General features: G+C 35.8%; 1 protein-coding gene across 2 annotated transcripts; it reads left to right on the top strand.

Annotated features, from left to right (window-relative positions):
- Positions 1 to 152: 152 nt before the first annotated feature.
- On the top strand, positions 153 to 11,741 carry ENY2 (ENY2 transcription and export complex 2 subunit). 2 transcript variants are annotated; one of them, XM_008983347.5, is made up of 5 exons: positions 153 to 231; positions 1,920 to 1,996; positions 4,737 to 4,807; positions 5,937 to 6,011; positions 9,219 to 11,741. In XM_008983347.5, exons 2-5 carry the CDS (start codon positions 1,929 to 1,931, stop codon positions 9,293 to 9,295), a joined length of 291 nt encoding a protein of 96 aa, XP_008981595.1. In that variant the 5' UTR covers positions 153 to 231; positions 1,920 to 1,928; the 3' UTR covers positions 9,296 to 11,741. The 2 variants fall into 2 exon arrangements, with proteins under 2 accessions (XP_008981595.1, XP_002759342.1); XM_002759296.6 differs by having other exon boundaries at positions 153 to 303.
- Positions 11,742 to 23,269: the final 11,528 nt, after the last annotated feature.

Below are 23,269 nucleotides of genomic sequence, written 5' to 3'. Positions count from 1 at the left end.
CTGTTGCATGCTGGGCTATGTAGTTCTCCAAGTACTTAACGCCCGTGCGACGGCAAGGTCTGAACTCTCTTACCCACAGGGCCTAGCGACCAGGAGGCGGCCCGCGCTGGTTAAATTCTCACATTATAGGCAGGGTGGTGAGACCCCGCCCCGGAAATGCGTGTTCTAGCTTTCTGTGTGCTTAGGTGCCCGAGCTACTGAGGGTCTAAGTCCGGGCAGCCGAAGAGTGTGGTAGGTAACGGTCGTCAGCGCAAGGGTCATTTCGTCGCTGGGAAGGGACGGCCCTCGCCCGCGGTGATGGTGGTGAGCTATGCCCGTGGTCCTCAGGGCCGGGACCCGGGCCCAGCCCAGGCTCCTTTCGATGTACTGTCTTTCGTTAGCGTCCCCGACCCGCGCTCGCGGGCCTGTAGGGCTCTCCGACAGGGCTTGCTACCGGAGTTGGCCTGAAGCCAGTCCTCGCTTTGTTTTCTGGCTCCTCCCCTCCCGCCTCTCCCGCTGTCTCCGCCCTGTTCTATTTTCCCTAAGAATGTCTGAACTGGGAGGGATACCCTAGCGCCCTTGTTTTTACCGGTGAGAAAACTGAGGCCTTTAAGAATTAAGTGACTTGTCCAAGGTCACTATCCGTATTTTAGGGGCCAAAACGAGATCAAGTACAGTATTCCAGGATTGGTCCTGACTAGACTTTGTAGTTGTATTGAAAATGTTAGCCTCCAGTTACAAAGCAAGCATTTCCTAGTTCTTACTCAACTTCTCCTTTTCCCTGTTCTTCTCAAAAAAGAAAATTAAAAAATCAACTCTGAAAACTCATTGCCAGTCTGAATTTTCATTAGGCCAGATGGGAGACAACAAAAGTAATCTCGTTAGTTACAGATTAGGTGGGAAAACGTTAGTTTATGCGAAGTTTTATTTAATTTAAACTTTTAAGTGGCATGAATGCTTTCAAAACATAACTTTCAACATCTTTTTGGTTTGGGTTGTTGGTTTTTACTGAAAATTGAGGACTTTGTAGGTTAGGAATTAGTTTGAGCTTTGTTTTCTCCTTATTCCACCAGCAATGTGTGTGTAAACACACACACACACTTACAGTTAAGCGGTTGTAATTGTGGGTTCATTCTAGTGAAGAGTAAAGCAAAGCACTTAGTCTTATCTGGTATTTATTTATCTGTTTGTTTATTTGAGAAGGAGTTTTGCTCTTGTTGCCCGGGGTAGCGTGCAATGGCGCGATCTTGGCCCACCAGGATCTCTGCCTCCCGGGTTAAAGTGATTCTCCTGCCTCAGTCTTCCAAGTAGCTGGGATTACAGGCATGCACCACCACGCCCGGCTAATTTTGTATTTTTAATAGAGACAAGGTTTCTCCTTGTTGGTCAGGCTAGTCTCAAACTCCCGACCTCAGGTGATCCGTCTGCTTCGGCCTCCCAAAGTGCTGAGATTACACACCTGAGCAACCTCGCTTGGCATTATTATTATTACTAATAGTGTTGTTTTTTTTTTCTGGTATTTTATATGATTTCTCCCAATTTTTGGATGCAGCCAGTGTGCAAAAATGATCGTCAGTTATGTTCAGTTTTGGAGCTTCAAAGTACTTGAGTTCAAATTCTGCCTTTACCACCTTCTATCTCAGTGCCTCAGTTTCCTCATCAGTAAAATACAAATTATTTTATTAACATAAATATGTAACAATACGTTCTGGGAATTAAATGTGTGTTGTTGTTTTTTTTTTTTAAAGAAAACCCACACTGCATTAACCCAGTGCCAAGTACATAAGTGTTTAATAATGAGTAGTAATGTTGTTAACACATTTGAAATATATCACCCCTTCAGTTGATAGAATGGTAAACATGTTAGGATGCTCGCCTAGAGGATTTAAAGTAAATGCTTTGTAAATATTCTATATCTGAAAATAAATGTTGATATCCAGGTTAGCAAGATGAACAAAGATGCGCAGATGAGAGCAGCGATTAACCAAAAGTTGATAGAAACTGGAGAAAGAGAACGGTAAGTAATAGATTGTTTTAATAAATTACATTTCACCATCTTTAGTAGTTACCTTCTAAGAATCAAAACAAGAAATGAAGCATGTCACTGGAAAGAATTACAGACTATTGAGATTATAAAAAGTTTATATTTCTAACATCTGGAAAAAATGATTTAGGTTTGTTCACTATTGAAGGACTTGGAGGGAAGTGGTGATGTAGAAAGATGTGCAAGAAATGACGCTTAAAGAATAATTTGACGGAGAAGAAAAAGCACGTGCCTGAATTACAATTGGAGACATAATGTTACCCGGGTTTTAACAGGGAGACAACGTTGTGAAACGAGCTTCGTTTGTTAGACTCTTAACCTTGAAGCAGCAAGTGCCGTTTCTACTCTCTAAAACACTCTTCCTTCTTTTCCTTTTTAGCTAATTCTAGCTCATCTGGTCTAATTTAGACATTGCCTCTTCAAGGAATGTTTTTATTAAGTCCCAAATACCTTGTTTCCAAGGTGGCTTTTAATCATCATTGTATTCTCACCATGTACTTGGCTAGTTTGTATCCTCCAGTGTAATTTAAGTTCTTTAACGGCAAAAAAACAACATTGTATACTGGGCGTCTAATGCTTTGTGTGGCTCACAATTAACCAAGTAAATATCTGCAGAATGAACAGGTTTAGAAGTGCAAAGACGGGGATGAGGAATCAAGAAAGGCTACCAGAAGCAGAGTTATAAAGTGAATAAGACAAATATGTATAAGGAAGAGGGGGCATCTTTCGACTCTACCTGGGCATTAAGGTGATCAGATACAAGCTCACATAATAAAAGAGGTACATCTGTTGCGGACTTTATTTTTGAATGATGGGCATCATTAAAAGGTTTTAAGAAAGGGAATGACTATAGATCACGTTCACACTTTTAGGAATCTTACTCTTTTGGAGTGGAACTTGGACTTGAAAGGGTCAAGATAGATGGAAGAAAAATGAGGTAGAAGATTCTATGGGGTTGAAAATGGAAAGCTGCAAAAATGGGACAGAGCTTTTAGAATTTTAATAAAATGTAGAAACAGCAATCCTAAAATGAGGAAGGGAGGCATCTAGAACTGTGTCTTGGGTAATGTAAGAGGATAGTACTGCTGGTAATGAGTATGGATTATGTATTTTTGTTTGTTTGTTTTTTCATTCATGCAGCTTAAAGTTACTGAGTTTCTATTATATGCCATAACAATAGTAGACAAAAATGGAGTCTGTGTTTCATGGAGCTTACATTCTAATGGGAGGAGACAGTTAAAAATGCGTAATGTGTCAGATGGTGATGAGCACTAGAGAAACAAGCAGAGAATAAAGAGGTGTAATATTTTAGATAGAAAAAACAACAAATCAGAAGGATGTAAGGGAGTACAGGGACTCTAAGTTCCTGAGATAGGAGCTTGCTTGACATTTTTGAGGAGCACAGGGATGCTAGGTAGACTGAGTAAATTGGGTGAGGGAGACAGGAGATAAAGTCAGTGGCATAGCTGGGGAGAAGGCAGATCATGTAGGCTGTAATGAAGTCTTGGAATTTTATTCTGAGTAAATCGGGAAGGCACTGGCGGTTTTTGAGCACAGGAGAAGACTTAAGTGTACAAGGGAAGAAGCAGGGAGACAACCTAGAATGCTATAATAGTCTAGAGAAGAGATTATGGCTTGAACTAGGGTAGTAATGGCAGAGATGATGAGAAACATAGGAATTCTTGAACCCAATAGGATTTGCTCATAGATTGGGTGTGTGGTGTTAACAAGGCAGCTAAGTGGAATGATAATGCAGAGATTCCTAGTCTGGGGAACCAGAAAAATGGAATTGCCATTCTCAGAAGAGAAATGAACAGGGATGAAATGTTATAGAGTCAAAAGTTAGATTTTGGCCCTATTAAGATTGAAATTCCTGATTAAATATCAAGTGAGAATGGTCACATAGTGGATGTCTAGGGATAGTGAAAGTGGTTTGCTGGGAAAGAATTTGTTTGGGATGTGACCTTTTTAAGCTGAAAAATTAAATGATTTAGTTTGAGGACTGAAGATTTGTAAAAGTGGATATGGCAGAAGGATTAGAAAATATTTTATTGCACCTGTGATGCCATTAGTTGCATATACACTGCTACGTTTTTCCCATTGAGAAAAAGAAAACTGCCAATTAAATTATGAGAGGCATGCCAATTACTGAATCATTAAAATGTGGGGGCAACAACAGTCTTACAGTCAATGAAATACAATTGTCATTTTGTAGTTCAGAAGGCCCGATAGGCTGGGATCAAAAAAGGGGGTAGTCTGTGAAGTTAGAGGTGATGGGGGAAATAGGAGAGTGAAAGGATAAGAAGTTGAAGTTAAAGATGGATTTTGGAATTTGAAGGTTTCAAAAGTGCAGCTGCTCCAAGTTCAGTTAATACTCTCTAGACATTGTACAAGACCCATGATATTCCTATTAGTATAGGATGGTAGAAAATATATAAGGTGGCCAAAAAAAATAGAGCTTCTTGAAAAGTATTTTAGCCCCTCCACTTCATTTAATTTTACTTATTAAGTGAGACCCAGATGAAATGAAAGGCCCAGAATTTAAGTACTTGGCATATAACATCAAATAACTAGCAATAGAACCAAGATTAGGCCACAGTTAAAGTTTTTTAACTGGAAGGCAGGAAATTTTTAGTTGAGCACTGAACCTTTGCTTCAAACATTCCTAAGATATTATACATTGTTCAATTTGAAAACACTTCTTTTTCAACAGTCTCAAAGAGTTGCTGAGAGCTAAATTAATTGAATGTGGCTGGAAGGATCAGTTGAAGGCACACTGTAAAGGTAATCAGTTTCATTTGGAAGATAAACAAATCCCATTTTTCTGATCTGTATTGGTTTGGGGGTTGCTTATTTTAAGGTATATTGAGTACTCAAGCATAATTTTAAACAATGTGGAATTTAATCTTATAATGGTTTCCTCTTCTCAGGGGCATATGTAGACCTACTAATTCCCAAAGTTTTAGAAGTTGTATCTGTTTTAAAGCAAGTGAAGCATGAGCACTTAAGATTTTCTCTGGCATCAAAATGTGGAATCTTCTGTCTTTCAGCAACATTGTTATTTCTTATATTTTCATTTAACAAATAGACCACTTTAGGTTGACAGACATATAAATTATCTCTCTCCTGTCTTTAACGATGTAAATCTGAAAAATTCATCTATGAAAGCTCTTAGAGAATAAACTTAAGAAGAAAAAGTGGAAGGGAAGCTTGTTAAATTGCTGGGTATTGTTGATACCATTTGATAGATTACACATATGGCTAAGAAGAGCCTCTTCTGTGGCTCAGCTTTTGATATAATGGAATTCTGGATATTTTTAATGAATCCCCATTGTGTTGTAATGGTTTCTACAAATAAAAGTAATAAACTATATGTTAACTGTGAGAAGGCAATGTGACAAATTAGCAAAAGCATAGACTTTAAAACCATGCCGATTTTCATTACTAAAAGAATAGAGCTGGATTTCAACTCATGTCTGGATGACTTATTTAATCTTTAAGCCTCAGTTGCCTCACCTGTGAAGTGGTAAAATGCCTAGCCTGTTAGATCATTGTGAATATTAAATGTTGTAAAGCACCTAATAGGGATCTAGAAAATGTTAATTATAACAGTTATAAGTTTCCAGCATTTTACAGATGTTAGACTTGAACATTACAGTTTAGATTTATTATGTGTTGCAATTATTTATTAAGTTACAAGTTATTTAGCTGAGACGTATGAACAGATTTTTATCTTTTAGATCTAGAGAATACTTGATATGTTTGTGAGGTTGAACTAAATTTTCAGTGTCCTTTTTTTTTTTTTTAAACCAGTCTGCACTTTAAAAACATGATCTTAACCCTTCCTCTATGAAAATCTTTCTTACAGATAATGATTTTAAATGATATGATTTGTTTTTTGCTTTTGCATAAGAGGTAATTAAAGAAAAAGGACTAGAACACGTTACTGTTGATGACTTGGTGGCTGAAATCACTCCAAAAGGCAGAGGTAAGGAATACAGATTGTGTTAAAGGAGACGTGCTGCAGATGTGATTTTTTTTCAATCTCTTGCTGATTCAGGTTTTCTTTCTTTTTGTAAGGAAAAGCACTCTTTCCAAAATCATTGAGGTACCTGAATTGCCTCTTGTGGAAAGAGTTAAAATTGCCTTCCTGCCTTGCTAGCAGAGTCTGGGGAGTAACAAATGAGATACTAAGGTTCAAGTAGTCTTGGACTCTAGAACAGTGCACCAATGCAAGTTGATACGGTTGTTCAAACAAATAATTTTTTAAATATGGGATTTTGTAGAGAGAAATAGTACATAAATCTAGGATTTATAAACCTTATCAGATATGGCATGACTCAAATATTTAATAATTCAAAGTCTTATTCCAGCCCCTGAGTCATTGCTCCTCTATCTCTTTCCTTTTTAAAAATTAATGAAGGTCTGTCTTCTTGAATGTCTGCTTAAGAATTTGTTAACTCCATGACTTCATGTTCAGAGTAATTCATATTTAAGATTCACAGTGCAGCCTTCTTAATTTCAGCCTTTAATGGGCTTGTTTACAGAAGGCAAAGGTAAGATAGGAAATACATTAAAACTGATAACGTGTAGTAAATGTCAGGAGCTACATTGTCATCTTAGATATAACTACATTATTTTAATTTACTCTGATGAAGTTGGGGTTGTAACCAGAAGGGAAATTAGATGGCCTAAGTTGTCTTCTCACATGGAACTGTGAAAAGAATTTAAGTGTGAAAAGTACATAAGTTTGAAAATTATTACTACAGAACATGAAGTTCTAACTCTTCCCTGCTGGGAATAAGCTACAGAATCCTGTGGTCCTTTTCAGCCATCTCTATAGTCCTGTTTACAACTGGAAAACCTGACTTTTTCTTCACATATGTCTCAGGGAAAGGGAAAAAAAATTATTGTTCCCCTTGTGAATTTATATTTTTAAATTTCTCTAATTTCTTTTTGTTGTTGTTGTTTTGTTTTCTTCTGTGACTTACACTTAGTCTGTTAACATTATTTAGGAACCAGCTATACAGGTTAGAAACTATCCTTTGCTTCTCCTTCTGTACTTGAACCTTGAATATTTCAATGTCTTGTAGCTCACCGGCTAGAGAATAAGCAAATACAGAAAAGAGAAGTAAAAACAGATGATTTAGCTTATGTTCTTAGTCTTCTTACAGTTACTAAGGGTAAACTTTTTTTTTCAGAGTTAATTCACTTTATTTTTCTTGTATAGAAACCCTTTGTTATAGCCACAGCTGGAGCCTGGGTTCTCTGCACAGAGACATATATATATATATATATATATATATATATATATATATATATATATATTTTTTTTTTTTTTTTTTGAGACGGAGTTTCGTTCATTACCCAGACAAGAGTGCAGTGGTGCGATCTCGGCTCACCGCAACCTCCGCCTCCCGGGTTCAAGCAATTCTCCTGCTTCAGCCTCCCGAGTAGCTGGGGCTACAGGCGCACGCCACCATGCCCAGCTAATTTTTGTATTTTTTAGTAGAGACAGTGTTTTACCTTGTTGACCAGGTTGGTCTCGATCTCTTGACCTCGTGATCCACCGCGCCCGGCCCAGAGACATATTTTTTAACACGGTAAAATTGTCATTTTTTTTAGTGCACAGTTCTGTGAACTTTATACATATGTATAGGCTCATGTAGCTACCATATCAGGATACAGAACAAACAGTTCCCTCACCCCAAAACCTCCCTCATGGTATTCCTTTATAGTCACATCTTATTTCAAGGCAACTAACTGCTCCTGTTCTCAATCACCATAATTTTGATTTAAACTATTTTTAGTATATATATTGATTACATTTCCAGTAGACTTGAATTAATTATGTGGTCTTGATTTGTAGGTAGGCTTAAACTAAACAGTTTATAAGGAGGAAAATCTGCCTTATTAAATTTGTATAATTTTTTATGGAAATATTGAACTATATCAGATTTTCCATTTCCCCTGAATACAAGTAAATCCATTAGACATTTTAGTTAACTCCCACTTTTTTGCATTTATGATTTAATGTTCTGAATAGATAATTGTCAAATGGAACAAAAGTATAACATACAACTGTTGTAATTTTTTGGATTTTTGCTAGCTCACAGTGTATAAACATTAATTATTTCAGTAAAATACAGATTATCTTCTAAAACATACCAGTTTATACTCCAGTTAATATGAGACTGCTCCCTTAGTCTTGCCAGCACAATGTTGCCAACACAGTATGTGTATATACATATATATTATAGGTTTATATTATATGAATATATTTAAATGTATATGTTTATATATGTATAAATATATATACCTGTATATTTTTTAATTTTTGAGATAGAGTCTTGCTTTGTCACCCAGGATGGAGTACAGTGGCATGATCATGGCTCACTGCAGCCTTGACCTCCCAGGCTTAAGTGATCCTTCTGCCTCAGCCTTCCAAGTAGCTGGGACCACAGACACACACCATCATGCTCCACTAATTTTTTTATTTTTTGTAGAGACAGGGTTTTACCATGTTACCCAGGCTGGTCTTGAACTCCTGGGGTCAGGCAGTCCTCCTGCCTCAGTCTTCCAGACTGTTGAGATTATAGGCATGAACCATCACACCCAGCCAACACAGTATATTATTGACCTTTGTATTTTTGCCTCTGATTGGTAAAATATGCTATCTGAATGCGGTTTTAATTTCATTTCTCTTCTGAGATTCAGACCCTTTTATGTTCAGGATCTCTCCTTTTCTTCATTTCTTTTGCTATTAACTTTTTGATCTTTACCTTATCAGTGTGAAACAACTGTACAATAGAAAGATCACCTTTTTCTGTAAGAACAGTTCCCCAGTTTTTATCCTTTGGATTTGCTTATGGAGATTTTTATTAAGCATAAATTGTTACTGTGTTTTAATCAGATATTTCCATCTGTTATAGCCTCTGCATTTAAAAATGGTGTTCTTTACTCCAAGTTTAAAGAATTTTCTTATGTTCTCATCAACATGCAGTGCATTTAGGTATTGATAGTTTATTATAAAAACGAATTGCAAGTAGGCACTTTGTTTTGTCAGATTATGTTAACTATTTTTTAATTGACCTTGAGGGTTATTTATGAAATTCGTATGTTGTTTATCAAATCTTAAATTGACATGTATTAATTGGAACCTTCTTATTCTTATTTTTTTATTTTTGTATTTCAGCCCTGGTACCTGACAGTGTAAAGAAGGAGCTCCTACAAAGAATAAGAACATTCCTTGCTCAGCATGCCAGCCTTTAAGATTGAATTAGATTGTGTTGTTCCGTGGTTTTATTTCTGAAAGTAAAACTTGCCATAAATTAGAAAACAGTTTCCCAAAATAAAATCCTTTTTTGTATGATGGTATACACTTTTCGGTAATGATGTATACATTGTATTGATTTTTTTCCCTAAATGTGTTATTTTAATAAATATCTCATGAATGAGTTTGAAGTTTGCTTGGATTTTGAAATGAATGGGACTTTGTCTTTATTACTAATTCACCAAATTTGTTGAGAGAGAAAGCAATTAATGTAGTTTAAGTATTTAGTATGTACAGTTCTCTATGTTAACAGCTGAGAAGTAAGCAACCTTTTCTGACTGCATATGGTGTATTCCTCTTTTGAGTCCCCATAATATTTTATAAATTGTAATGCCCCATCTTGTACGACAGTTGTCTTATTCATATTGTTTATATACTGAGGGATAGTACTGGGTCTTACTCATCTTTATGTGCCTTCCTTATGCTTCAAAGAATTTACCATCTAATGGAAGAGAGAACATTTGCAAGTTGGCTTCATACCAAGCTCCTTCCACATACTCTACTCATCTGAACTTTGAATGCAGAATCTATAAATTGCATCCCCACATACTAAGGTCAAGGAAGAACTTAATGGGAAGTAATCTCCACCCATTAGCTTTACTCTGACATCAGGATTGCCAAATCCAATGGATTCCTGTCTGTTATGTGACTTCTACTGGAAAATGCGAATGTTGACCATCCTGCCACTTGGAACTCTCTCCCCACTCCTCACATTGCTTTTCCTACCACTGGAAGTTCCTTCTGTTTCTTGTGGAGTACCTTTCGCTGTCTGGGACTTTTAGATAATGGTGTTTCCTAGGGCTTTCTCCGGGGCCCTCTGCCTCACTAACTGGATATATACTTTTCCTGGGCAAATCTCAGGAAACTTGGGTCAGACCGTGACTTCAAATGCAGGTTGAAAAATGCTAAACTGTATCTCCAAACCAGACTTCATCCCAGCCTCCTGACCCATATACCCAACTGCTATGGATGAGCTTTTTAGGATTTCCTCACTTCAAACTGACCTTACCTAAAATGATGATTTTTTTTTTTCCCCAAGTAACGGCCCCTGCTATATTATTTCTGAATGGTACCTCCCAGATACATAGATTACCTGAGGAGCTTACTGAAATGCTGATTCTGAAGATAAGGGCCATGGCTTAAGATTTTGTATTTCTGACGAGCACCCAGCTGGTGCTCATGCTTTTGATTGAGGACACTTGTGAGTGTAGCGAGGCTGGCAATCATCCACTATGTGCCCGCTTAATTGTGTTAGTTCAAGCCCAGATTGTTGCAACAGACTTAGTATTTCTTTGCTTTAGTTGATCTATGCCCCCTCCAATCCCTATTCACACAGTTGCCTAAGTGGCCCTAATAAAATGCAAGTCTGGCTATTTTATTCTCCTGCTTAAAATTTCTCAATGCAGGATGAAACAGCATTAAAACCTAGGCATCTTGTTTCTCTAGTTAGACTAAGGAGTTCCCACTATAAAGTTGTTTCATCCTTAAGTACCTTAGAAAATCTGTCAACCTAGAAACCTCCTTTCTCTTATGCATCTCATTCCTGTTTGCCCTTCGTAATTAAGCTTTAGTTGCTAAAACATTTGGACATTCCTCTATCTGACTTAGATTCCCCACTACTGATTCTATAAAAAGTAGCTATGTGTAATTCCTCTTCAACACAGTGGTTCTTGAACTTTTGCAGGCCTCTACTGGAGAGGAGGAGACAACTTTGCATGATGCTTATTTGTGGATGAATGGGCAAGGGAACAAATGAAGGAAGAAACAACTGAATGAACAGTATGGGAATACGAGAAAAAGTATAAATTGGGTATAGTTGAGAAAAAGATTCAAGTTAATCTTTGGTTCACTGTTCCGAAAACAATTTCATCTTTCTGATGAATTTAAAGTGTAGTCTGAACCAACTGGGGTTAATTATGTAAAGTTTTGAGCCTGAGACAAGCACACAATCACAGAACCTACCCAAATGAGTCTTTTGTTTCACTTCATCTCATATAACTAATGTTCTAAAAGTAAATGATAGAGATGCTACCAATTATCACAATGAAAACAATCGTAAATAGTACACAGCAAAGGTGAGAAATAGCGGGTAGTTCTTATTTCATTGTACTGTATATGGAAATAAACCAAATTTGCTTACAGAGATACTATTTTATTACCTCAAAAATATATAAACATGAAAATATTTTAAAATGGGATTTTAAAATAACCGAATTGAGAACATCACAGCAATTTAGAATACTAGAGAGCATAGCTTTAAAATGATAGTGCTGAGAACTCCCCCACCTCTACCCTGCCACCTATAGGCTTCTATGACATCTTATAAATGTTCTCTAGTTTGTATCCAGAATCATTGATATCTTTCAAATAAACCAACTTTATGAACATCTTGACTCACATGATTTATTTCTGTAAGCTAGGAATATATTTAAAAATCTTGCACCCGTTCACATTCAATGTTGGAAATTCAATAGGATTACTGTTACATGACTGTACCAGGTGAGTAAAATACTAATAAGGATTACTGTAAGCTTCTCGTATAGGATTAAAAAAGACCCAACTAAATTATTTATGTAATTCACTTTGCTTTGGCATTACAAGTGTATCATTTGATTGAGCAGTGCCAAGGCAGGAAATGGGTGATGCTGGGGACTGGTAATTGGATATGGGACTTTTCATAACTTGATCAAAAGTTCCATCCAACTGAAGAGAGCTGTGACAGCTGTTCAGTAGCTGATGTTGGAAGTGATCCTGGGAGAGTGTGTGTGTGTGTGTAAAAGCTGTCTTGCAAATGACTCGTGTTACTCAATGACTTCATAAAACCCCTCATATTTACCCTTAGAAACCACACGAAAGTCAATGGATGAATCTGCCAAGAAAACTAATGAGTGCAATTAATGCAGTTTCTAGTCTCAAATCTCTGATACCGAATTACCAGGTAAGACTGAACCCTCCACCTCAGTTTCGTTATCTGCATAATAGGTCTGATACTGCTGACCTGGAAGGAATGCAAATAACAAAACATTAAATATTAATAGAATAAACAGAAAAAGTAATATGGATTCATGTCATTTTAGAAATAATTTTTAAAATATAAAATTTACAAGCTGTTTTCTAGTTGTATAGAGATACAGTACATGAATTACACTTGTGTGGAACATAGCTGCTTTTATTATTTAGGAATTTCTATCTAATGTTAATTACCATAAGAATAGCTACAAAAGTGAAGATGGCCAAAGTAATTTGATTGAAATAGAATAAATACTATAGTAGCACTTAGCAGGGAAGATTAAAATTATCGTAGTCATCTTCGTCTCTGTTCTATTATGAAGTTCTCTATGACATGGACTATATCCCATTTATCTTTTAATCCTCAGTGCCTAGTAAATTACTGATAAATTATTTAAGTAATAAGTGGCAAAAGAAAAAATTGGCATGTATCAGTTTATTCCAGGCTTCAAATTATGTTTGATTATTCTGTTATCAGCCACAAGAGGGCACTTGAAGCCAGTATTTTGGTCCTCTCTGGGGCTTTAACTGAACTGGTATCCTTTCAAACAGGTCCACTTCCAATTCAGGCCAGCCAGCCAGCTTTTTCAAGATGAAAGTGTTACTTAATTAAAACTTAATGTGAGGACTTCAGAAAGTGCTTCTTGTATAAATTAAGATGAAGCTACTGTGAGACGTAGATGTTGCTTAGCTAGATCATTTTCTGAAGCCAATTCAGCAATTCAAGCAAGAAGATAATTTAAATAGCATACACGGCTACTGAAATAGTCTATTTCACCTATTTTATCGATAATAATAATGCCATTATTAATAATTATACTATTATATAAATAATAAAAAGCGCAGTAAATTCTTAATAAAATGAAAGACAAACAATTTTCAATGTTTATTTTCCTTGCGGTATGTTCTTTCTCATAGCCTTTTTAAAAGGTAATAATGTTCATATTTTCCTTTTTTAATCTGTATCATTTTGTCAAAACACACACACAAACACACACAGTATGAAAGAGGCTTATATTGTGCCAAAACCCTGTGGCCACTGAATGAATGTTGGCTTTTTATTGCAATGGTAAAGAACATCAATAAACAAAGGCATGTAGAACCTGCAGTCCCGGAGCTACGTTGTTCATAAAGTAATTTTGAGTACAGGAGTTCGTGCCAGTACTTATCACATCCATTAATGTCATGGCTTTGTGCCATATACCTTTTTACCTTAGAATATTTTGTTGAGGGCACACCCTTGATAATTTATACCTCCCAGACAACTATGTATATCAAAGTTGGATTTTTGCTGGGCTAAGAGCCATAGAGTAGAATAATGGAAATAGAAGTGTTTATTAAACCATAGCCTGTCTGATATGCAGATGATTTAAATAATGATATATATTGTCTAACTTGAGGAGCATTCAGTTGGGCTGAGATACTGACAGAATGTGATGAGTGCCCTGGTTCTCTTCTCAGTTCTACCATTAAGATGATTAATAATTTCATTACTCATTTGGGGGTTCATGGGACAATTGCCTTTCAACAATGTATCAGATTTGCTAGAGATATTAGCAATATAATCAAGCATAAAAATTATGGGTGCTTCTTTCGAAGGGTTGACCTAAGGTCGAAGTTATAGGAAAGAGCTTCACAAATTCATGTGTATATACACACATATGAATTTGTGAATATGCTGTACTATTCTTCTAGCTATGGTACTCATAAAATGATTTTGTGTGGTGGGGTCTATTATTCATATTTCACCTCCTACATAAAAATTGGCCTTTCAGATATATAAATTTAGTAAAATAGAACAGACATATTCACTGATCAGTTGCATTTCCTATGTTTTTGCTCTAATTATCTTATTTTGTAAAGACTTTTTTTGGAGACCTCTGATGAAATGCCCCTTTATCATGATCATTACTCGCCACATGCTCTCACTTCCCTCCTAACCAACTTAAATTTGATCATTATTAAGCTTAAAATTGATCCATTTACCATTAGAAACTAACTTTTCTCTCTTTTTTAGCTAACCACACACAGTGCTTCTAAACCTGCTACTCTGAAAGCTTAGTCCATGTGTGCATGTGTTTATCTGAACTTTGTTGAAGAAAATTACACAAACCTTCTGATAAGTCTCATTTTAAAATGAAAACCACTACATTGTGAAAAACGGTTGGCATGAATTTCTTGAAAGAAGTCAGTGTCATGAAGGAATGAAACACTAAATAAAAGAGAAAAGAAAAAGCAAAGGCAGAGACTGTGCTAGATTAAAAGAGAGATATATAGTAAAGGTTAAAACAGTGTGTCATTCTTGATAAATAAACAAAACACAGCTATCCAAAACATTATTTGAACATTTGGAAAAATTTAACCATGGACTGTAGTTTCCGTGTCAAATTTCTTGAGTCTTCACTTGCAATTGTGAAGAATGATCCTGTTCCATCTTGACATATTTAAGGATGAAGTGCCACATTATAACTAACTCTCAAATGCTTTAATAGCAAAAACTGGTACTATATAAACAGACTATGAATAGACAAATGAATGGAAAAAATGATACTATATACTATACATGGAGATAGAGAAAGATTTAAACTGTGAATATAATAGAAGAGTATATACTTTCTTATTTTAAATAACTTTAAAATTTTTCAAAATACAAGTGTGATTTTTTTGCTTCATTTAAAAAATGAATAAAATATTAGAGACAACAAAAAAATATTTTCTGGTTAGGGTACACTTAATATGTATGAAACAATAATATGTATGTCAGCATTCCTTTTATATCTTTAGATAAATGTTTTATATTGTTTATATAACTTGCCTTTATTTCCTATATTTTCAAAAAGCTCTTTATTGAGGTATGATTGACATGTAAGAAGCTATACTTATTTAATGTACTTATTTAATATATACCACGCAATGAGTTTGGGGATAAGTATATATCTGTAAAACCATGACCACCATCGAGGTTATAGACATATTCATCACTCCCAGGCTTTTCTCCCTCACCCTTTGTTATTTGTGTGTGTGTGGGGGGGGGGCGCGCACGCGTGCGATCGCACGTGTGTGCGCATGTATGTAGTAAGAACAATCAACACAAGATCTATCCCCTTAGAAAATTTTAAGTATACAATACCGTATTGTTAGCTATAGGCACGTGCTGCATAATAGATCTCTGCAATTTACATAGCTGAAACTTTGTACACTTTAATCATCATCTTCTCATTTCCCTATCACCCCAGCCCCTGACAACATTCTACTCTCTGCTTCTATCAGTTTGACTATTTTAGATTCCACATATAGGTAGGATCATACAGTATTTGTCTTTCTGTGTTTGGCTTTTTTCACTTAACGTTATATCCTCTAGGCCCATTCACGTTTTCACAAGTGGCATGATTTTTCTCATTTTTCAGGCTGAATAATTCTAGTGTAGAGGAGGGTGCATAAATGAATGTGGAGGTATGTATTACATTGTCTTTATTCATTTATCCATTGATGAACACTTAGGTTAATTCCATATCTTTGGTTACAGTGAATGATGCTTTAATGGACATGCGATGCAGACACATATTCAAGATCCTGGCTGGGTGTGGTGGCTCATGCCTATAATCCCAGCACTTTGGGAGGCCTAGGTGGGCAGAATGCTTGAACCCAGGAGTTCCAGACCAGCCTAGGCAATATGGTAAAACCCCATCTCTACAAACAGTTCAAAAACTAGCAGGGCATCGTGGCACAAGCCTATAGTCCTTGGTAGGCTGAGGTGGGAGGATTGCTTGAGTTCATGAGGTCAATGCTGTAGTGAGCCATGATTGTGCCACTATAGTCAAGCTTGGGTGACAGCTGACAGCTTGTCTTTAAAAAAATTCTGATTTCAATTCCTTTGGATATATACCCAGAAGTGGAATTGTGGGATTATATGATATTTCTAATTTTAATATTTTGAAGAATCTTCATGGCTGTACTAACTTATATTCAAACCAACAGTGTACCAGGGTTCCCTTTTCCCCACATTCTTGCCAACACTTATCTTTTGACTGTTTGATAATAGTCATTCTAAAAGTTGTGAGGTGAAATGGGGTTTTGATTAGCAAATCCCTGATTGGTGATGTTGAGTACCTCATCATATAGCTTTTAGCCATTTGTATGTCTTCTTCTTTAGAGAAATATTTATTAGGTCCTTTGTCTATATTTTAATTGGATTGGTTTGTTGGTGGTGTTTGTTTTTTGTTATTGAGTTGTAGGCATTCCTAATATTGTGGATATTATTAATCTCTTATCAAATATATGGTTTAAAAACATATTCTTTCATTCTATAGATTGCCATTTCACTCAGGATTGCTTTCTTTGCTGCAAGAAAGCTTTTTAATTTGATGTAATCTCACTTTTTTTGCCCGTATCAGTGTCATATCCAAAAAATCATTGCCAAGACCAATGTCTAGGACGCTTTTCCCTGTTTTCTTCTAGTTTTGCTGTTTCATGTCTTTAAGTTTGAGTGTTTAATAATGTTTGAGTTTTTTTTTAATTATGATAAATGGAGTAAACAGCTTTTTCTTTTTTATGTGCATATCTAGTTTTCCTAGCATAATTTATTAAAAAGACTGTTATTTCCCACCTGTCACCCAGGCTGGAGTGCAGTGGCATGATCATGGTTTACTGCAGCCTCAACCTCTCAAGCTCAAGTGATTCTCCTACCTAAGCCTTAGAAATAGCTGTGACAACAGGCATGTGACACTACACCTGGCTAATTTGCAAAAAAAAAAAAAAAAAATTGTAGGGTTGGGTCTCAGGTCTCAATATGTTGCTCACACTCATCTCAAACTCCTGGGCTCAAGTGATCCTCCCACCTCAGCCTCCCAAAGTATAATGATTTTTTGATTACTCTATTTGTTATAGCTTTATAAAATTATTTGAAACCAGGAAATGTAATGACTTCAGCTTTGTTCTTCTTGCTCAAGATTGCTTTGGCTTTGTAGGTCTTCTATGGTACCTTTTGAATTTAAGAATTGTTTTTTCTGTTTCTGTGAAAAATATTGAAATTTTAATAGGAATTGCATGGAATATGTGTATTCCTTTGAGTAGTATAAACAGTTTAACAGAATTAGGTAGTCCAAGCCATGAACATGGTTTGAAAAGAAATAATGGTCACAACCTCAAATGAACAGTTTTTCCTGCCCAAGAACTCCAGCACACTTTCCTAGGGTATACACTTTCCTACTCACCAAAATTCCCATTTCACACTTCTCTCCAGCACTAATAACACCGCCTCATGCTTATGAAGGAAACAGCAGCAATCAGACAGGAACCTGGCATCCCATCACCAAATTTCCCAGCCTTCCTGAATCTGGGCCCATACATTGAACCTTGCCTTCACTTGTCCCCTGGATTCCAGCACCTCTCTTCTTCCCAATGATTTCTCTCTTAGAGTTGTCCCTCCCTCACTTCCACTGGAATTTTACCCCTTGGCTACATCAGCCATAGCAGCATAGTCGCTTGGCCTAGTAACTATAATCTTTTATAAAATCATGTCTTGATCATATATGTCCCTTTAGAAACAGCCCCCTTCCTCTGCTCCCATTATAAGCTAGACTTTTTAATTGTTTTTTCTCGACTTCTTCACCTCCTACTCATCTCGCTCAATTTGGGCTTATGGAAATTACCATTTCACTAAATCTATCTATGTCCAAGTCAAGAGAGATTACTATCTTCTTCAACCTCCCAACAGCATTGATAACAAGTGATGATTCTACATCCTCAGACATGTTCTTCTCTTAATTCTGTATTGCAATACTGTTCTACTTCCCCTCTCACCCACGGCTGCTGTCTCTCAGTCTTATTTGCTAACCTCTCTCTGCTAGACCTCTAACTGTTGGGGTTTCCCAAATCCTAATCATATGACTCATTTTCTTTTTTATCTTTACCCTCTGCCTAAATCAGGGGTTTCTAACCTCTTCTGAGTCCCTTTGGAAGTCAAGTATAGGCTATGAACTCTTTCTCAGAATACTATGTTTAAATGCACAAAATAGTGCAGCAAACCACCATGACACGTGTATACCTATGTAACAAACCTGCACATTCTACACATGTACTCTAGAACTTAAAGAATTATAATAAAAAAATGCACAAAATAAAATTTATAGAATTATACAGGAAACAAATTATATTAAAATTGTAGTTATCAAAATATTTCAAAATAAATGCATGATATTTATCTTTATTAACCCCAAAATAAGACAATACATTCTAAATGCAAGTAACTTTCAAACTGTACCTTATTTTAAAAGATCAGGGTAAACTTGTTTCTTAACTTGATAAGAACATTACAATGTGGGGTTGTGATTGACAGGATGACATGTTTGTTATTGTTATGAAGGACATTTTATCAATTTCAAATTTTAGTTTTAATGTTTATAAGTAATGAAACTCTTGATTAGTTAAGGGGTGTGTGTGTGTGTGTGTGTGTGTAGCAACGAGGATGTCTTAGTTTATTTGGGCTGTTATAACAAGATAGCATAGACTGGGTGGTTTATAAACAACAGAAAATTATTTCTTACAGTTCTGAAGTCTGGGAAGTTGGTGATCAAGGTGCTAGTGATTTGTCGTCTGATGAATGCCATCTTCTGCTTCATAGAAGGAGCCTTTTCACTGCATTCTTACATGGTGGAAGGCGTGAACGATTCATAAGGACAATAATCCCATTCTTGAGAGCTTTCCATGACCTAATCACCTTTCAAGAGCCCCCCACCTCCAACATATAAATTTTTGGAGGACACAAACATTTAGATGGTAGCATAAAAATTAAAGTTTTTTAAGCTCATTTTACAAGGCTAATATAAGCTTGCCTCAAAAGATACCAGAATCCTCAAAGGTTTTTTGAGTTAAACCCTACTTATAATGATTTTGAGCCTAAGATCAAATATTATAAACTAGGACAATGTTTTCAATACAGTTTATATCAGAAAGTAAAGAATTCTGGGTATGTTGTTCAAGTTTAATACTATTGAAATAGAAGTATTTCCAAAGGGTACTAAGGAGTTTCCAGATATTTATAGATGTCTCTTTTCAAAGAAATGGATAGTTATTTAAGGGTAAAACATTTCAAAGTTTGGCAAGGATGTCAGTTTCTCTTTTGATCTCCCAAATCAGCTATATATTCTAGAAAGATTATAATATTATTTAAAGTAGAAAGCCTCATAAACTTGAAAGTTTTAGCCCATCCACTTAGCTAAAAATAATTGTTATATAAGCCAATCCATGCATAAATATTTTTTTCAAAGTATTCTGAATGCAGAATTTTTTTTCTTTCAGAAAAATTAAGTAGTTGCCCTTAACTTAAACAAGAACTTAAATCTTACTCCTCACCCCCAAAATGAATTCACATATTTATGGTCAATTGATTTTCAACAAAAATGCCAACAACACATGATGAGAAAGGGCAGTGTCTTCCAACAATAGGGCTGGGAAAACTGGATGTCTGCATGCAGGAGAATGCAATTAGGCTCTCATCTGATACCATAAACAAAAATCATCTAGAATAAAAATTTAAATATAAGACCCAAAACCATAAAACCACTAGAAAAAATACTGGGGAAAAGCTTCATGACATTGATGTGGGCAATACTTTTTTTTGTATATGATTCTAAAAGCACAGGAAACAAAAGAAAAATGTAGACAAATAGGCTATTTGTCTTTTTTTGAATTAAAAAACTTCTTTGCAGCAAAAGAAACATCAACAGAGTGAAGAGAGTGTCTATTATATTGAAGAATATATTTGCAAACCATATATCTGATAATGGGTTAATATCCAAAATGTATGTGGAACTCTTATAACACAATTATAAGGAAACAAATAACTAGATTAAAAATAACAAAGGACTTACATAGACATTTCCCCAAAAAAGACATACAAATGGCCAACAGGTGTACATCAAGGTGCTCAGCATTGAGCCAGTATAGGAAAGAAACTCAGTCCTGGCAGATAAGAGACATAGTAACCTAGGCCCCTCGGCCCTCCTCCATAAGCCTCAAATGTCCGAGCATTTCCTTGCCCTACCTTCTTGCCTCCCTTAACAAGTTGACCCAAGTCAGGGAGTAGAAAGCTGCCTCTTCTTAACTTAGCTGACAGGGCTGAATTCCTAACCATAAAAAGAAGAAACCATTTATATCCTTGGGTGATATCTTCCAAGGTTGCTGAGGTAAGACTCTGGCATTCCCAATAATAACCAGACCAGATCCAGCCAACCAAAGACAAGATGAGTGAATTCCAGCACTGACCTTTCATGAAGTTTTTCCTCATTATAGTCTCATTATAACACTGAAAAATCACTCCCAGGGGTGGTGATTTAACATGCTAATGAGACCTATGACACATGAAGAAATATGTTATCAAACTGTGCAGGTGCTAAAAGTTTCCTGCCTCCATATGCCCACACATAGCTCCTTTTCTCACTGCAGCTTCCTTAAAATGACAAGAGCCAAGCCCTTTGGGGAGCTGGCACTGGGATCTATGTTCTGTACACTTCTTGTTTGCCTTGCGTGAGCTGGAAGCCTGTTAAAACCTTGCCTAAGAAAAAATTACTGTTTGGCCTGATGTTCATTCCTGTTGACTTGAGAGCCTAGAACTCTGAGTCTGAGCTGCAGTGAAAACATCACTAATCATCAGGGAGATGCAAATAAAACCACAATGGCATATTACCTCACACCTGTGACAATGGCTATAATAAAAAGACAAAAGGTCACAATTGTTAACATGAATCTGGAGTAAAAGGAATCCTGGTACACTGTTGGTAGCAATGTAATTCAGTACAGCCATTATGGAAAACGGTATGGAAGTTCTTCAAAAAATTAAAAATGGAACTATCATATGATCCAGCAATCCTACTTCTGGGTATATATTCAAATGAATTGAAATAAGAATCTCTAAGATACATCTGAACTCCTGTGTGCATTGTAGCATTATTCCAATAGCCAAAATATAGAATTAATGTAAGTGTACATCAATAAATGAGTGGATAAAAAAATATGGCATATATACACAAGGGAATAGTATTCAGCCATTAAAAATAGTAAAAAACTGCCATTTGCAACAACAGGGATGAACCTGGGGGACATTATGTTAAGTGAAATAAGACAAATACTGCATGATTTCATTTATGTGTGCAATGCAAAAAGGTCAAACTCATAGAAACAGAGTAGAATGTTATCAAGAGTTGGAAGTGGGGGGCTTGGGAAATGTTGGTCAATAGACATAAAATTTCAGATATTGGCTGTCAATTAAGTAAATCATAGGATATTTAAGCAATGTGTAAGACAAGTGAAATAAAACAAGTTTTTAAAAATTTGTTCATTTTTTAACACTTCTTATTGCTTTAACCCTGAGGTAGACACAAGATTTCAGGAGGAGTTTAGAACCATGCTCTTCTAGGAGTGTGAATATTTTTGAGCATGGGATTTCATAGCTTTTTGTGTCTGTGCCTTACTACAAATAATCATTCCCATTTCTGATATACATAATTTTCTCATAGTTACTTTTAAAATACACACTATATTCATGAAAGAGTAATCACAAATACCCATTTTACAACACAACAAATACAAAAAAGGAATTTGAAGATATAAGTAAATGAAAGAGAAGTTGACACAGAAGGTAATTTGTAAAACCTTCATTACTGCACAATATGTTAGCAATAATGAATGACTTTAACAGGCTTCAATAATTATCTCAACAGTCAAATATATTCAACATTACCTGGGCTGTGTAGCTCCATGCAAAGTTGCCAAAGGAGAGTTAATCATTTTTATTGGAACCATCCAGTATTTGCACACTTAAACAATTAAAAACCTTTCATCTCCTCCCAGGTATTAAGCAACAAGGTTACATTGTTTGTTGTCTTCCTTGCGCTAGTATTTTTTCTCTACCATGTATTAGTTTTGAACATACTATGCATTTCACTTATCTCCACCAAGAATGTAAAGCTCCACGAGGACAGAGATTTTTCTTAATCACTGCCATTTTCTTAATGCCTAAAATACTGACTATGTGTTAAAGGAAAACTGTTGTTTTCCAAGTACCTCATTTTGTTCACCGTCTTTCACTATTATGTCTAGTTTTGAAATTAGGCCCTGAGTTGAGTGATACATTCACAATTGAATTCCTCATTCCCTCTAGTTCTGCAAGAATTTCTATCAATCCCTTGTCATTTTCTCATTGCTTTTAAATTAAAAGCAATTGGTCAAGGGACCACTAAGTTTAAAATCAGTCTCTCTTTTTGCCGAATAGGTCAGTAGAACAGGCTACATAATTGGTGAGGTCTCATGCAAAATGAAAAGTGAAAGCCTCTTGTTCAAAAAATATTAAGGATCTCAAGATGACAGCAGAGCATTAAACTGAGTACAGGCCCAATGTGATTGTATAGGTCACACCCACCATCCTGGCCCTTTAGGCAGGGATTTGTTAGAGCTAAATTTTTGAAAACCTACAAAAGAAACACGAGGTTTAATAATCGGGATTCTACTTTTATGTTTTCTCATGTTCACATCCCATGATGAGTCTGTGCTGCAAAGGTTTGAAGATTCTAAAAATGAACACAATTTAAACCATAAATTACATCAACTACATAACTGCTTTTCTGGTTCCAAGTTGACCTTTTGGTATATGAATTTCCATCTAGTTACAATTATTTATTGGGACGTTATCCCATCTAATTATTTTAATAATTCAAGACCAAAATTCTCACTGGTGTGATCTTTTTAAAGACATTTATTTATCATATAAATAAGCACTATTTAAAGGGAAAAATCAGTTAAAGATGCTCATTCATTTAACAAAAGTTTATTAAAAATTTATATATGCAAATTATGATGCTTGTTTTTTTAAGGCTTTATAAGACAAGAAAAAGGCTAATTGACTAGAA

Source organism: Callithrix jacchus, chromosome 16, assembly GCF_049354715.1.
Source record: "Callithrix jacchus isolate 240 chromosome 16, calJac240_pri, whole genome shotgun sequence".
Classification (NCBI taxonomy): domain Eukaryota; kingdom Metazoa; phylum Chordata; class Mammalia; order Primates; family Cebidae; genus Callithrix; species Callithrix jacchus.
This window is presented reverse-complemented; position numbering and strand designations above follow the sequence as displayed.